This window comes from Candoia aspera, chromosome 3 (assembly GCF_035149785.1).
Source record: "Candoia aspera isolate rCanAsp1 chromosome 3, rCanAsp1.hap2, whole genome shotgun sequence".
NCBI lineage: Eukaryota > Metazoa > Chordata > Lepidosauria > Squamata > Boidae > Candoia > Candoia aspera.
Genome location: NC_086155.1, coordinates 206,709,916 through 206,725,825, shown reverse-complemented (window position 1 = coordinate 206,725,825; position 15,910 = coordinate 206,709,916). Strand labels below are relative to the sequence as shown.

General features: G+C 44.9%; 1 protein-coding gene across 1 annotated transcript in view; it reads right to left on the bottom strand.

Annotated features, from left to right (window-relative positions):
* The window catches only part of ADGRB1 (adhesion G protein-coupled receptor B1), a 236,052-nt gene that overhangs the window by 66,459 nt on the left and 153,683 nt on the right, over positions 1-15,910 (bottom strand). The window contains exon 17 of the mRNA XM_063299720.1: positions 10,359-10,548. Within this exon, the coding sequence (XP_063155790.1) occupies positions 10,359-10,548 (190 nt within the window). The remainder of the gene's footprint in view (positions 1-10,358; positions 10,549-15,910) is intronic.

Below are 15,910 nucleotides of genomic sequence, written 5' to 3'. Positions count from 1 at the left end.
TTTTTTCATATAGGTTCAAAATTAAAGGAAGAGAAAATAAGCAGCCTAGCAGCTGCCCAATGAAGGCACTAAAATGCTTACAGGTAACAAAGAACTACTCAACTCCCATTTTGGCTCAATCCTCTCCAATAAGAGATCATGTGTTCCCACAAGTCATTGTGAAGATCAAGATGAAAGAAAAACATTGAAAGCTGAGACTGACAGGAACATGGTAGGGAGTCCCTCTTTATTTTGAATGGATTTAAATCTCAAAATCTCACTCTTTTAAAAGGTACTTAATAGATTATGGGAATTCTATGAACATAATATATCTTGATTTCAGCAAAGCATTATATTCATTCATTCATTCAATTTATACAGCTGCCCATCTCAAATACATGACTCTGGGTGGCTTACAATGAATAAAAACAAGAGAAAAAAAATCATAACAAAACAATAAATAACATATACAGCAGCCGAGATAAAACCAACCAACACAATTTAACATAACCATGTTATGTTGTAACATAACCATACACCCAGGGCCCCCAGCTCAGTAACAAAACCAGGTCTTCAAGGCCTATGGAAGGCCAGTAGTTTCTTCTTTGACAAACTACCCCATGACTTCCTAATTAGCAAGTTACATTCTAGTTAGTGACCACATACTGTAGCTGGCTTGAAAACTGAGCTCATCAATAGTTCCTCATCAGACGAGAATGTCTGATTCCTTGATGGAATGCAACAAAATCCAGTTCTTAACCTGTCTTCTTCAGCATTTTTATTAATGACTTGTATAAAAACCTAAAGGAAATGCTGGTGTCATTAGCAGAAGACACAGAACTGGATGGGACAGTTGAAACCCTGGAAGACAGAAATAAAATCCAGGCATGATCGAGATAAATTGGAGTAGGTTCAAAGAAAAGTTGTGCAGATTATCATGAACTAGAAACCACCTCTGATGAAGAGACATCAAAAGGACAGCAAATGTTTAGACTTGAGGGGAGAAGATGGCGGGGGATATGACAACCCTATTTAGAAACCTGAAAGGACGTCACGCATAAGATGATTAGGGTTCTCTCCTGTTCTAGAGTACAAGATCCAGAACAACATATTTAAATCTAACTAAGAGAAAGTTGAAATAATTTCTCAAGTGTTTCATAAACAAAACAGAGATACAGATGCCTTTTTCATTTGGGAAGATACATTTTGAGAAACTGCAACAAACGCTTTAGCACCACAGTCCTTAAGATTGCTTTATTTTCTGCTGCTTAGCCTAATCGTTAATGCCACACACCCAACCTCACAGATAATCAGTCGCTATGGATGGTTCTCCGCCAACATCATCCACCACCAGAAGAGAGAAGGACTTCAGATGTGCAATTATATGGGTGAAAACTTTCTTTCTGCAGACATCCAGGCTGAGTTTGGGGGTGCCTGAGAAGTTGACTTTATACCAATGGAGCTGGCTGGTGTACTTAAATAATGCCCTTCAGCCCATAGATTCTGTTACGTGAGCATTGTCTGATTCCACACCACCCACAGAAGCAGGCGAAGAGAAAAGATAGATCCCAGCTTGTGTTTATCCTGAGAGAAATTTCATGAACACTAAGTGCCAGCTCTCAATAAAATGTGGCATATTATCCAAACAACACACTGTGTGTTTGCCTTTTATAGGAAGAACAAGAAAACTCACATAGTAGGGTTACAAAATGTCATACGGAAATGGCAGCTTTCAGGAAAGGAAAGCTTTTACGGAAAAGCTGAGCCAAACCATGGCCAGAATAAACGAAGACCAGAAACTGGAAATTTGCATGTTGAACAGGTATCTCTGCCGACAGCTTCTACAGCTGTCTAATACTACCCTAATTTTGCAATGATTATAACTGGGGTTTCTCAAAGCCCATATTCCCAATAGCTATTCTGTTCTGCAAACTGAAATCTGGGGAGCACAGATTTAATTTTGTAATTTTGAAGGGAAGAGTGTTTTCAATGCATAAGTAAATACTGGGGTGAATGTTTTAGCACCTTCAGACAGGACAGAAGATCCTTGTCTCTGCCTATTTCCCCTGGCTGTTCCTTCAGGGGGGAAGTCATAATACACTTTCAAGTCAAAGTACCAACTGTTAAAACATTACATAGATAAAGAGACTGAGCAGATGTCATATTTATCTTTAACATTGGTAACCTAATGAGATGCTCTCTCAATTTACTGCTGGGTGCAATACTCTAAGCCTCAGTTGGTGGCAGCTTCTGGCCAACTTTGTTTGGCCTCAGCAGCTAAGTAAGATCAATCCTTGTTAGTCCTTGGATGGAAGACCACCAGAGAATGTAGGCTACACTAGACTAAGAAGTTGGGGGGGGGGCTGAGTCTGGAAAAAGATGCAGCTGCTTTGATGGGAAGAGGTATGTTATCCGTGCTCATGTGTATCTCAAAGAACTTTTTTCAAAGGATTTGCACAGCCGTAGATAGCAGGCTTGGGTAAAGAGAATGTGATGATTAGCGTATTAGCCGACTTTTTCTGTTCCTCTCCACTAGGGATGAGCATGGAATGGAAGAGTATTTTGCTTTCAGCCTGGGACAAAACAGCCCACTCAAATTTTTCTGTAAGAATATGCTGCGTTAGCTGTGGGACAGAACTTGCAATATCATGAGGTTTCCAACTTCCAAACAGGAAAAAAACTTGAAATGTTCCAAGTATCCTGCCACGGGAAGCAAGCTGGTGCTTCTGTTTCTTTCACTCCAAAGTCACAAAAGTAGGTGGGGAGTTAGTCCACACTGACTGTTACCCACCACCCAAGTTCCATCTTCATCCAGGTGGATTATTTATGTTTGTGTGTGTATCCCATAACATTGTTTTTAAGTATAGATTTTTAAAAAAAATTGGCATCCCATATACACAAACAGCCTCCAAGACCCAACAAAGGACCACAAAGCATCACCCATAGGGAACATAACAGCAAAATATACAGTACATATACTTCTATACTTGTTAAACTGTCAGGCAGCAACCCTCAACAAACCAACTCAAAAACACAGCCTTTGTGTTTAGCAGTCTGCTTGGAAATTCCTAGGAAGGAAAGGGTCACAGAGACAACTCTAAAGCACAACAAACCTGCAAAAAACCCAACAACATAATGTTTGCATTTAGCTACCCATTTTCCCTATGATTCAGCATCCTATGAGCAAAACCCCCAATTATAATCATTGCAAAATTAGGATAGTATTCGAAACGATGCTGGGCCAAATGCTCTCTGTCCATTTAGTGCAATGTTTTTCAGACCTGGCCACTTTCAGATGTGTGGACTTCAACTCCCAGAATTCCCCAACCAGCATGCTAGCTGGTGAATTCTGGGAGTTGAAGTCCACACATCTTAAGTGGCCCAGTGTTCTATTCATTTAACTTGCTAGCTAGTGGTACTGTCTTCATCATTAGCCGGGAATGCTGTGTATGGCATGGATACTCCCTATGCTATGTATCTCACTTATGCACAATCCCAAATAGCTCACCTATTTATGAGCAAGATAAAATAGAGTGCTTATTGTACGCTAAATGACAACATGAACTCGGACCTTTGATTTGATGTCCTTTGCAGCACACAGCACTTGTCTAAACACTGTAAATCAATTTTCTTTTCCTGGGTGCTCTGAAGCACTTTCAGAGAGCAAATCAAAGCATTTCATGGCCTTAATATGAGCAAAGGAAGGCAACTGCTTGATCAGATAATTTAGGACGGACAGTTCTGTCTTTTTCTGATTCGGTGTTCAATGTTTTCCATGCTTAAGTTCTTTTCTTTTTTTTTCGTTTCTACAACCAGCTAAAACTTCCTAAAAAACAAAACACATGCCAATATGTACAAATATGTACATATCTGTGGTGGTTCTTTTCCTTCACTATGCACTTTTCTTGCCTCTGTTTCCCCAAACTGCAACGCCTATCTATCCTAATTTCCCTGAGAATCTTTTTTCCCCCCCTGAAAATTCTACCCTGATAAATGCCATCTTTGATTGGAGGACTACAGCACAAGGTCCTGAAACTCATAAATGTCTTTGATTTCACAGTTTGTCCACTGTAGGAGGAGAACTGTGTTAATAGCCAAAAATCAGGAGGGCTCTGGTAGCACCTTTTCTGACTAACGAATTTTATTAAAAGGCATCAGCTGCGGCTCACCAACACTTACGCCTTTTAATAAAAGTTGTTAGTCGGAAAAGGTGCTACCAGATTGCTTTTGACCGTTTGTTCAAGAACTTCTAACGGGCAGGGATAATCTATTACTGTACAACGCATTATAAGCCCTTCCTCGCAAGCTTGTCCTCTTTTCGCTGCTTGGATGGGCATGTCTGAAATGCAAATGGGGCAACAGAGAATCATTCCCTGGATCAAATTCCCAGCCATGTGGAACAAGGGCTGACAGCACACAGTGTACAAGCAAACACACTGGATTCCCAGCACTCTGGGAGCTCTAGAGTTGTGCAGCCAAATTTCTAGCATATTGCCTTCACACTGGCCTATACGCTGTAGAAGCACAACTACACAACTGCAATTGTACTACAGGTAGTCCTCAGTTAGTGACCATTTGCAGTTACGACGAAGATGAAAAAATAACTTTGCGACCAATCCTCACATTTACGACCTTTGCAGTCTGGAAGGCTGAAAGAAGATCATAAGCCCAATCACGGTTTCACGAAGTGACCACTTTGCTCAACAACTCAATTGCTGGTCCCAGTTGTGGTTGCTAATCGAGGATGACCTGTATTCAGAATCCTTCCAAGACCGTGTCAAAATGGGGTGTGGAGGAAAGGAATCCTGTTCTTTTTGCATCATGCCCACTGCAATGGCCATATAATTTATGTAATACTGAAGTTCCATCTAACATAGGCAGTATGTTAAATTTATGTTCAAGGCAGTTGTATTTATTTATTCATTTGTTCAATTTAGGTGCCACCCAACTCCAGACTGACTCTGGGCAGCTCACAGTACAACACAACATAAAAATAGCGATCTGCCTAAAACAATAAACAGATGGCAAATCTGGTCAACACATAAGACAAATACCACTCAGCAGGAGTTCCCACCACCCTAGCCCAGAGCCTGGGAGAAGATCCAGGTCTTTTAAGACTCTCCAGAACGTCATCAGGTTGAGAGTCACACAGATAAAAAACCCAGTGAAACTTTGATTTAAATTTCCCCTGTTTAGCAGACTTTAGACACCAGGGACCACATTTCTGTCCAGACCTTGTCCCAAAATATTGGGTGAGTCTATTCCATCTAAAGTAGTCTGGCTGCAGAGGGTAATTTTACATCAACTTAACAGATGATGTTAATTTCACATCATCTGCAGCAGCTCAGGTTATCTGTATAATTACATCATTACACAAATGAGACAAATTACACCAATTGCCACGAATAACACAATTTGTGATTTAATGGGCCTTGAGGTATACCGGACACCCCTTTCCCCCAACTGGTCCATTCAGTGGAGGTTTCACAAGCACAGAGAAAATTCATAATTATGCTTGAAATGTAAGTACCAGCAAATAAGGAGACATTTGTTAAAATAAACAGAATCTACCCAACCAGAACCATCTTTGGCTAAGAAGTTTCAAAACAAAAGAAGACATTTCAAAACACAAAGGCTGTTTGAATAAAAACAGCTCTTTCTGTTGGCCGTTCTGTTGAGGTCTCCTCAATTGGTGAGACGTTTCAAAGGAAAGGCTGAAAAGGCTCTGATCCAGTGTTTCTCAACCTTGGCGACTTTAAGATGTCTGGACTTCAACTCCCAGAATTCTCCAGCTAAGTCCAGACATCTTAAAGTCGCCAAGGTTGAGAAACAGTGCTCTAGCCCAACATTTGTGCCAAAGTGGGTCTTTGCAGGGGTGGGGGGTTATGTCAGATGCCAGGAGGCAAATACCTAAAGGTGGCATTCTCATGATGGCATCATTTGATGAACACCGCCATTTTCCAGGTCTGGCAGGTGCCACCATCACCAATGGGGGGAACTGAGTGGTGTTTCTCCTACACTTGATCTTCTCCCTTTCTAATGGATAGGAAGGAGCAACCATATTTACACAATTCTTCACCATCAGCAGAACTCAACCCAGAAAATGGGATAGTACAATTTTACCCTACATTGTCCAAGGAGTGTGTGAGGTCAGGAGAAAAACTAAATTTAGCTTCATTTCCTTGTTGCTTCCATATAGCCAACTCTTGGTTTAATAGACTCTGACTTAGTGGCCTTTGCTAGCTACAACAAGCCAATTTTTCATTCTGACACCAACCACACTTAACATCTGACATCTGTTGTTCTGAAACAAGCTGGACTGTTTTCTTCAAGTCATGTAGGGGTCTCAGTGATGGGTTTGTGTGTGTGTTAAAAATCAAAATGGAGTCCACAATTGCACAATCAAAGCCTTGTCCCACACGTAAAAAGGGGGCAATTGGGTGGCTGCAGCTATCTTTTATCATGTCTCTCAATGTATGCCATTTCCATCATGCCCTAATTCCAAAACTGACATAAAGTGATACATTGGGATTGAATCAACACTCGGAATAACACACATCCTCTCCCCTCAATGGCCTGCTAAAACCAAGATTTTCCTGCACAGTCAAGAAGGTCCTACCTGGCCCTGCTTTCAATCTAATCCTGCTTCTATCAGATTACACTGGAACTGAATAACAATTTTTGGACTCTCTGGGGCAGCTGTCTGTGGCTTGGGGTCTCCACTTCAGAATTTCTGATTTTAAAAAAAAATTGCTAAAACCCAAAATGCTGATTATCAAGCATCTACACTGAGTAATGAAACAAAGTCTCCTGACTGTCATCCAGTTTCCAAGCAAATCAAACATCACTCAGTATTTGACCAGTGCTTCACACGGACCTCAAGCTACCTGCATGAAGAGTTTAACATATGAAATATCAGTTCAACCCAAATTGGCCAGAAGCCAGGAGCCTCTTCACGGAGTTCACCCTTGTGCATCATGCCGGCTAACTCCTCACATGCCACAGATGCCAACTTTCCTCATGAATGAGCACTTGTGATAGACACATTTGTCTACACAAGCCTGTTCACAAAATACATTCTCAAGTGCAGATTTTTTAAAAAAGGACTACTGTACACCTAAAAAATGTCATTCGTTTCTGTATAACAGGCTTCACCTGATTCCCAACTTCATTCATTTTTCTGGGTTCAGACTATGCCTTGCGCCCACCTTCAAAACCACCCTAAACACAAAGCAAAACACGAATCCCAGCAGCGAATAAAACTAAACAAAGTTAGCATGTTATGGGAATGGGGTTGTTAATGATATGACCACCTTGCTGTTGCCAGAGGCTGTCTCGTGGCACACAGCAACACCAGCTTTAACATATATTGCACATAGGTTTGTTTTAAATAATTATGTGTTGAACAAGCCATTGTGGCATGGTTCACACAGCACGGAGAATTATGAATTATGATTTATGCATCATAATGGCTGGGTTCACAGAGTGTGCAAAGCTAAATTGCACTATCCACCTTATGACTTTGTATGGGGTAGAAGCCTAACTTAAACATGGTTACCCTCAGCAGGATGTGCTTATTCTCTGGGACCTATGAAGAATAAGTGAAATGGATAATGTAGAGCAGTGTTTTTTCAATCTTGGCAACTTTAAGATGTGTGGACTTCAACTCCCAGAATTCCCCAGCCTGCATGGCTGGCTGGGGAATTCTGGGAGTTGAAGTCCACACATCTTAAAGTTGCCAAGATTGAGAAACACTGATGAAGAGAGACAATCATGGTGGTATGTTAGGGGGAACATAATACCTAGTTTCTGGAAGTGTGAAGATATGTATTTCTAAGTTGCTGGGGTCTAGCCTGCCTTTGGATGCAAGAAAAAGGTCTGATTTTCATTTGGGGATTGATTTGTAGCTAACTTGGTTTTGCATTCCTTTTCCTACCATGAAGAAGAGATCAGAAGATCTCACTTGCCTTGTTTCAAATTAACCATTGTTTAGAGTTTGGTTGTCCCAGGAACAAGGGCTAAAGATTAGCCTATGAAGTCAAAAAACAGCCTGAAGACTCTTTCTGTATCATTTCCAAGAAAACTGCATGTGAAGTCAGCAGGAGTTAGAGTGCCTGCAAGGTATGGTCAAAAAAGTCAAGATGGTGGTGATTATGGTCAGATCAAAGCTCTGCCCATTTCTATGTGTGTTGCCCATAACTTTTTTGACCACACCTGCAGGAGTCAAGCCTGACTTGAAGGAGACTTAAATAGGTAAACCTAAATGTAGGTAGTGTAACAAAACAGGTGCCTCAACACAAACTGGCTTATTTCAACAAACCATTGTTAAGAGAAGCCACATTTTGTCTCAGTTCAGGCAACACAACCAGCTGTGGTTTAAAAAAAAGACTGAAACAAACTTCTAGACTTTTGGAGGCATCTGGAGAAGAGAGGAACTGTCTAAGCCACAGGCTGACCATGGCTTGTTCCTGCAAGGATAAGCAAGTGTTTAGCCTTGTAGGTATGGAACCAAAATGAAAAAGCAAGGAGGAAATAAGATTGAGGACGGGGGGTACCTGCAGTTTAAATTGCCTTTCCCCCAACCTGTTGCCCTCTAAACATGTTGGGGCCTCCAATGAGGTCCTAAGTTCCAAAGTTGGGACTTCCTGTCCAACACATTGGAGGGGTCAACTTGGGGAAGACTGACATGATGAATGAAGGGAAGAAAGAACATTAATTTTGTGTGGTTGTTGAATTGGTTCAGCTTATAGGTCACTTTGGTCATGACCAACCCATGACCAAGTTGCAAAAACCTAGCTTGCTTGGATAACAAGCACCCTCCCTACATCCCCTCCGAGAAAGGGGGCAAGAGAGCAATTTGGTGGTTGGGAGGATGTAACGGTTCCCACTTAGGGCATCCCTGGAAGGAGCCCAGCTTGCCCACCACCCTCCACAGCTTCTCCTGCCCCAGTACCAACGGCTTTGGGCCTCCCTCCAGCTCAGGCAACCTTGCACTTTTAAAACCACTTCAGTGCAGATGTTTCCATGACAACCTAGTGGACCAAATACATTAGTGCTTCTAATAATAAACCCAACCTTCATCTTGGAAAACCTGCCTTTCCCAGGAAACTTCCCGTCACCCAACCCCACAATCTTCTTTTACCTCTCCTTTTTGGGTAGAAAGAGGGAGAGGGGAACCTCAGAAGGGCTTCACCAAGCTAAGCCCAGAAGGATGGAAAGCTGAGAGCTGCCCAGGCGGGGACGGATTTCTAACTTGGCCGAGGAGAGGAGCAGAGTTTGCTGAATCGGCTGATGGAAATGAAGGTAACCTTTAGGAAAGAAGCAAAATCCACTCACAGGCTCCTTCATTCAAACTTCTGGTCTTGATGAGCCAACTGCAATTTAACAATTCCACCCCTTTGCTCCTGATTTGGGGCCAGAGGTCTGCCCCAGGCTTCTAACAGTCTCCCCACCATCCCCAGAAAGGCACCCATTGGCCAACAGTCTCTGAGGCATTTTTGTTCCTTCTGGGACAGCGCAAAGGCCCCCTTTGGACCCCAAAAGGGGGAGAGGATGAAGAAGCCATCCTGAACTTGAAGACAAAGCCACCACCTTCTGAGACCACCAAGACCATCTACCGCAGAGAGTTTGAGCTGGATGAGGGAGTTGGGGATGGGCACCAGCCAGCCGGTGGAGAAGGAGTTAAGCTGCCAGCACTAAGAGAGGCCGAGGAGGCACCATCCAGCCCTCCAGCCCCAACGTGTGCGTCCGCTGCAATCCACAGAATGAGGCCTGGATGCCAAGACGACCACCTCCAAGCCTCTCAGCCTGCATGACCCATTTGCCATGCTCCCCCAAGCAGAGGCAGACCCCCGCCCCCCAGAAGCTTGGACGCTGGTGAGAAAGGGGGTCAAGGCAGAGACCAGCCCTCCCCCTCCCCAGGAAAGGAGGACGACATTTCAGCACCGTCGCGATCCTGCTGGTTATTCAGGTCGCCGGTTCTCAAAGAGAGGGGGGTGGCCTTCGCTAGCGCCTCTCGCAATGTGCGCTGTGCGCCACGCCAAACGTGCAGAGGTGGATAGTCGGAGTCGGTGCAAGGCAAGAGGAGGTGTTGCATTCCACGATCCGGGCATGCAGTAATGGTCGCCCCGACGCCAGCCTTGCAATGCGCACAGACACACAGACACACACCCCCCCCAACTCTCGCACACGCAGGCGTGCCCAGACCAAGCTGGAAATGTCACACGCTGGCCGGCTTCCTCCGTTGCCCCCCCGTCTCTCTCTCCGCCTTTTTGGCAGAAGCCGAGCGAGCGTTCCTCCGTCCGTCCGTCCGTCCGTGCGTCCGTCCCTTCGTTCCCCGCTCGCTCGCTCGCTCGCTCGCTTGCCATGCCAGGACTTACCATGTCAGCAGCGAGCTGGGCTAAGATGGCGAAGGTAGAGATTCTGTCACAGAGGCATTTAGTTCGGAAGGGATCGACGGGGACGCTTCGGCAGCCACGCCAGGACCAGGCACCAAGCTGAGAGGGGGAGAAGGAGGAAGAGGAGGAGGAGGAGGAGGAGGTGGTGGTGAGGGAGGAGGAGGAGGAGGGTCTGTGAAAGGAGGGAGGAGGGGGAATCGAGTGCAAAGGGGGGGGGGAGAGAGAAGGACACACACACACAGGGAGAGAGAAAGAGGAGGACAGGAGGGGAAAAAAATAAAACAAGCATCACCAACAAATTGCTAAAGGAAACATCACAACAACAGCCAACCCCCTGTGCCCACGGTGTGCACGGCCCTCCCCGCGGGCAGCAGGACACCCCTCCAGCAGCGTGGAGACACACACGCACCGCCCCTCCCCAGCAAAGGGACTTCACACGTACCTGAGCGTCAACCCAACTCCCGCCGTCCTGCTGCTGCTGCCCAGCCAGGGGTGGGCACCCCGAGGGCCCTTACTGGAGCCTCAGACCCGCCGCCCCCCCCTTTCAGCATGACCCCTTCCTTCACAGGCAGCAGCCCCCCCGCCCCCCCACCAGCATCTCAGGAGGAGGCAGCAGCAGGGTCCTGCCTGGGTTTTGCTTGGAGAGGGGACCACCAGGAAATCTCGGGTGGCCGGATGGAAGCCAGGTTGGGGTGGGTTAGCAAGGCGTCCGGTTCAACTCAGATTAACGCGGCCGAAGGCCCCAGGCATCTCCTAGCCACAGCTGACGATTCGGCAGAGGCACAAGTGTGTGCAGGGGCCTGGACCCTCACTCCCCGCCCTGCTCCTGTGGGCTCACCAGGAGTGTGAGAAGCACAACCTCTTCAGCTGGAAGCCTTCACCAACACTCACTTTCCTCCTCTTCTCTCCAAAGGTTGCTCACTTTCAGCCTCACTGTTGCACACACACACACACACACGGAATGTTTTCCTTCCCCGTGGCACTTGTCCCATCAGCCCCCCACCATGACACATCAGCCTGTCACCCAGCACCCCAGCTCTCCTGCTCACAGCAATCCACCCCACCGTCCACGTGCGTGCAAACACCCAGCGCAGGCTTCCCACTCCCACAGCTTCAGGAGCAGCTGTTTCCACACCCACAAACTTTCCATATTCGGAGGGCCGTTTCACACCAGGCAGAAAACCTGGATTCGGGGCTGAATACACTCATCGGGAGGCAGCCCAGCGTTGTGAAAAAGGAGGCACGCGCTTTTCCAAACACGTGTGTGTCTCATTCACACCGTCCACCCACAAACGCTCTCGACTTTCCAGGGGGAATGTCATTTGAGAGGGTGTGTTTTTATGTCAGTGTTCCCACTGGTGTGTGTGTGTGTGTGTGTTCATCACCAGGTATCTAAGACAGTGGAGAAATGCTTTAGGCTGGATGGCAGTTTCTGCAGGGACTACATTTCCATGACAAAGTAACCCCCCTTAAATTGCAATTAAAAACAAAAAAAAACATTTTTATCAATTGCCTTGCTAAACCCTCCTCCATATATACATCCTGCTATTTCCGTATCTTCCCAAATAATGTTGTTTAATAGGAGCATTTCTGTACTGAACCACCCAATCAGATGCCACCATTCCTTGCACTTTGCACGCTCATCAACGCTAACCCCCTACAACTGAACTCTCTGGTGAAGCAAAAATATGTTGTGTATTTACCATTCTTATGTAGGATGTGAAAGCAACATTTCCCGCTTTTCTTCCAGGAGCAGAAGGCTGCTTGTGGGTGGTGCCCCTACATTTTATTTCCACAACAACCACCCTGTGAGGTAGGCTGGACTGAGAGGGAGGAACTGGCCCACAGCCCACTAGGAAGTGTCCGTGGTTCAGGGGGGACAGGTGCCTGGGTCTTCTCAATCGAAGTCTACCTTCATTACTAGACCACACTACACCTGTTGAACACCTGGCTGTCACCCAGTGATAGCTTATTCCTGCAGCATGCACATGCCAGCCATCCCATCTCCAACTTGGTCCAGTCCCTATTGCGGGCCAGCAGTACCCAATCAGGAATGTCTGTGTTGGTGGTGCAGTGACTGTTTTTAATGCCCCCCACCCATTGCAAATTCCTTCCTGCCTCCCTTCCCTTCAGTTTCTTCTCTTTTTTGTCAAGCCTGAGCAAATGCAGAGATTTTTTTTTCTTTTTAAATGCTCCATAACATGATGGATCGATTTTGGAGGGAGGAGACCTTAATCCCCCACCCCGCTTTTGTCCATCTTCACCTCTCACTCCCCCAGCCAGCCAGCAAGAGTTCTTAGAGAGGTTTACAAGCAAGGCCTCTCTAGGATTTTATGTCCATCTCAGGAGAAGTAAAAGTTAATTAACTGGGAATCGTTGTTTAAAACTATGGAAGCCTAGGTTTGTTTGGGGCTAAATCCAACGCTCTTAGACCAAGTTGGCTTAATTAATTCGTTCATCCTTTTTGGAGTTGGCAAAACATGCTAATTCTGACACGGTTAAGGTAAGGCTGATGGCTCTTAAGAATCGACAGCATCTCTCCGTATTTCCCGGCACTTTTTCTCTAACCCAGGGTTTTTCATGCTGGCTGGGGAATTCTGGGAGTTGAAGTCCACACATCTTAAAGTGGCTGAGGTTGAGAAACCCCACCCTAGAGTGATCCAAACACTGCCCAGTTCAAGAAAAGTCCTAGTTTCATATAGAAGTAAACACAATATGGAAGAAAAACGGATCATGGGACATCAACTGATAAATCAATAGTTCAGGGTGGGGAGTGGGAACATTCAGCAAAAGCCAATCCTTTGTCATAATCATCTTTGTAATATTATAAGCAGGCCAGACTTTGGGGAGAGGGGTGGAGAAATTTTGGAAGGCAGTCCAGATCCCTTCACCCTTTACTCAGAAGTTGAGAAAGCAGATTTTAGAAATGACAAAAGATACTGGGAGAAGATCTGTTTTGTGCATGCATTTCGATTGGGGATCAACCCTTATGTCCAAGTGTGTGTTCAGCAGTTTTGCACAAGTGATGCGCTTTGCAAGCTCTATGGAGAATCTATGGATCTCCCTTCCAGGAGATCCATAGATTCTCCATAGGCAATTGACTTGAAGCCTCACAACCCCCCGGGGAATTCTGGGTGTTTAAATCCCAGATCCTCAAGTTCCCATTGGCAAAGCCTTCTTTGGGATGGTGTCCAGTCAGGCGGGGCATCAAAATGTTTGAAAAGGCAGTTTCCTGATTGTACAAGCATTCAGCTGGTAGTGAGTGGATGGTCATCTGTCAGGGAAGCTCCAGTGCAGGGTTTCTCAGGCAGGGGTCCATGGCACCCTTGGGTTCCGCGAGAGGCCACTAGGGGTTCCCTGGGAGATCACAATTTATTTTAAAAATATTTCCAATTCTGGCAACTTCACATGAAAGAGTTAAGTTTCTTTATTTTCAGTTTAAGAACACTGTGAATGCATCTATACAGGCCTGCCCATGAAATTAATATAATGATTTTGTAACTTCTGGTTTGTATTTGAGTGTGAATATGCAGGGGTTCCCTGAGGCATGAAAAATATTTCAAGGGTTCCTCCAGAGTCAGAAGGTTGAGAAAGGCTGGGCTAGTGCAATGCTTCTCAGTCTTGGCCACTTGAAGATGCGTGGACTTCAACTCCCAGAATTCTCTAGCCAGCCAGGGAATTCTGGGAGCTGAAGTCCACACACCTTCAAGTGGCAAAGGCTGAGAAGCATTGCACTAGAGAATTCTGCATTGAACAGGGGTTGGACTAGATGACCTCTAAGGATATTTCCAATCATGTGATCCTATGATCTTGGACTACCAGTCACCTCCACTAGAGATCTTTCCTTCTGGGCCAGCTGGCCATAATAGGCAGAATCAGCACCACTTGAGCACCAAGGATGCAAAGAATTGCAGAATTGTCTCTGAGGGTAAATGGATTTACTACTGCTTGAAACAAGCCTTCTGTGCTGGGGTCCTTTTACCTCTGGCTTGAGGTCAGCCTAATATTTTTCTGGGCTCTTTTGCCACATTGAGTCATCAATCAAGAGCAGAGGATGAAGTCAAATGACTTGTTTCTGCTACAAATTCCCCAGAGCAATTTTCCTTTGCAGCTTTTTTCGGTTTCAGATCTCTTTCTGCACCCCCTAGAAACCCAAGCAGGTATGTCAGACTGAGTAACTAACACAGGCCTGCATGAAAATGGAAAAGACCTGCAATTTGCGGCACCGGCATATTTCAGTTTCAAACCTCACAGAGGTTACTAAACATCCAGAAAATGTTCAGTTCTGCTCAGGCGAGAAACACCTCTGCTCGCTTTCAATTTTTTCACTTGCATCCAACATCTAGTCAAATCTGCATTTATCTGAGAAAATATTTAGCCAATATATTTCAATATACTCAATCCCAGCAGCTCTGAGTAGCTTACTGAAACATCAAAATAAGTTATAATAAAATAAAATCCATGCATTAAAATTGGACAAGTCGGCAACGTCGGTTGGAAGGGATGCTAAAGGAATCGCTCTGATCAGCACTTTTAAACCGACATGCTTTATGATGATGCACCAAGCTGAACCAAGTTAACCTTTGATTTTTGCACCTTTTCAAGTTTTGCAATATGTTCCTTGGCTCAAACAAACAAACAAACAAAATGAAATACATCTCTGTATAAATACTTTTGCTTAGGTGTGTGCATGCATGTATGTATGTATATATGTCTGTGTATATATATATACACACACTGTATATATATATGAAATGTTTTAAAGTAAAGTGTGTGTAAAATTGCATACTTAGTGAAAAAATCATGTTTTAATTAATTAATTGCATGAAGTCGCAGATGGAGCAGAAATGGGAAGGAAGAGACAGAAAGTACGTGTGAATTAGATGGGAGGCAAACAATCATTGATTCATGCATGTCTCATTCAAGAGATGATAAAAATGTTCCCGACCACTTTTTTCTTTAATATATATTTTCCCCATCCTGCTCTCAGACCCAACAAGGCGAGGTCTAAAGAAAACAGGATTTTCATCCAAGAGGTATCCACAGGATGCTGTCTGTTAAAACTGGAAGCCTCTCCAAATCACATAAACATCCTCTGCCCTTTCCTACACAGGATTGACCATCCTCATTCCAGATATGAGAATACAGGTAGTCCTCACTTAACGACCATTCGTTTAGTAACAGTTTGGACTTATGACAGTGCTGAGAAACTGACTTACAATCGGTCCTCACACTTACGGCCATCACAGCGTTCCCCACGGTCACATGATCCCAATTTGGGTGCTTGGCAGTCGGTTTGCACTGGTGACCGTCACGGCGTCCCATGGTCACATGATTGCCATTTTTGACCTTCCCGGCCGACTTCTGGCAAGCAAAATCAATGGGGAACCACGTGATTCACTTAATGACCATGTGGTTCGTGTAACATCTGTGGTGAGTCACTTAACCACCGACACAAAAAAGGCCATAAAATCAGGCCGGATTCATTTAATGACCGCTTTGCTTAGCAACCAAAATTCCAGTTCCAATTGTGG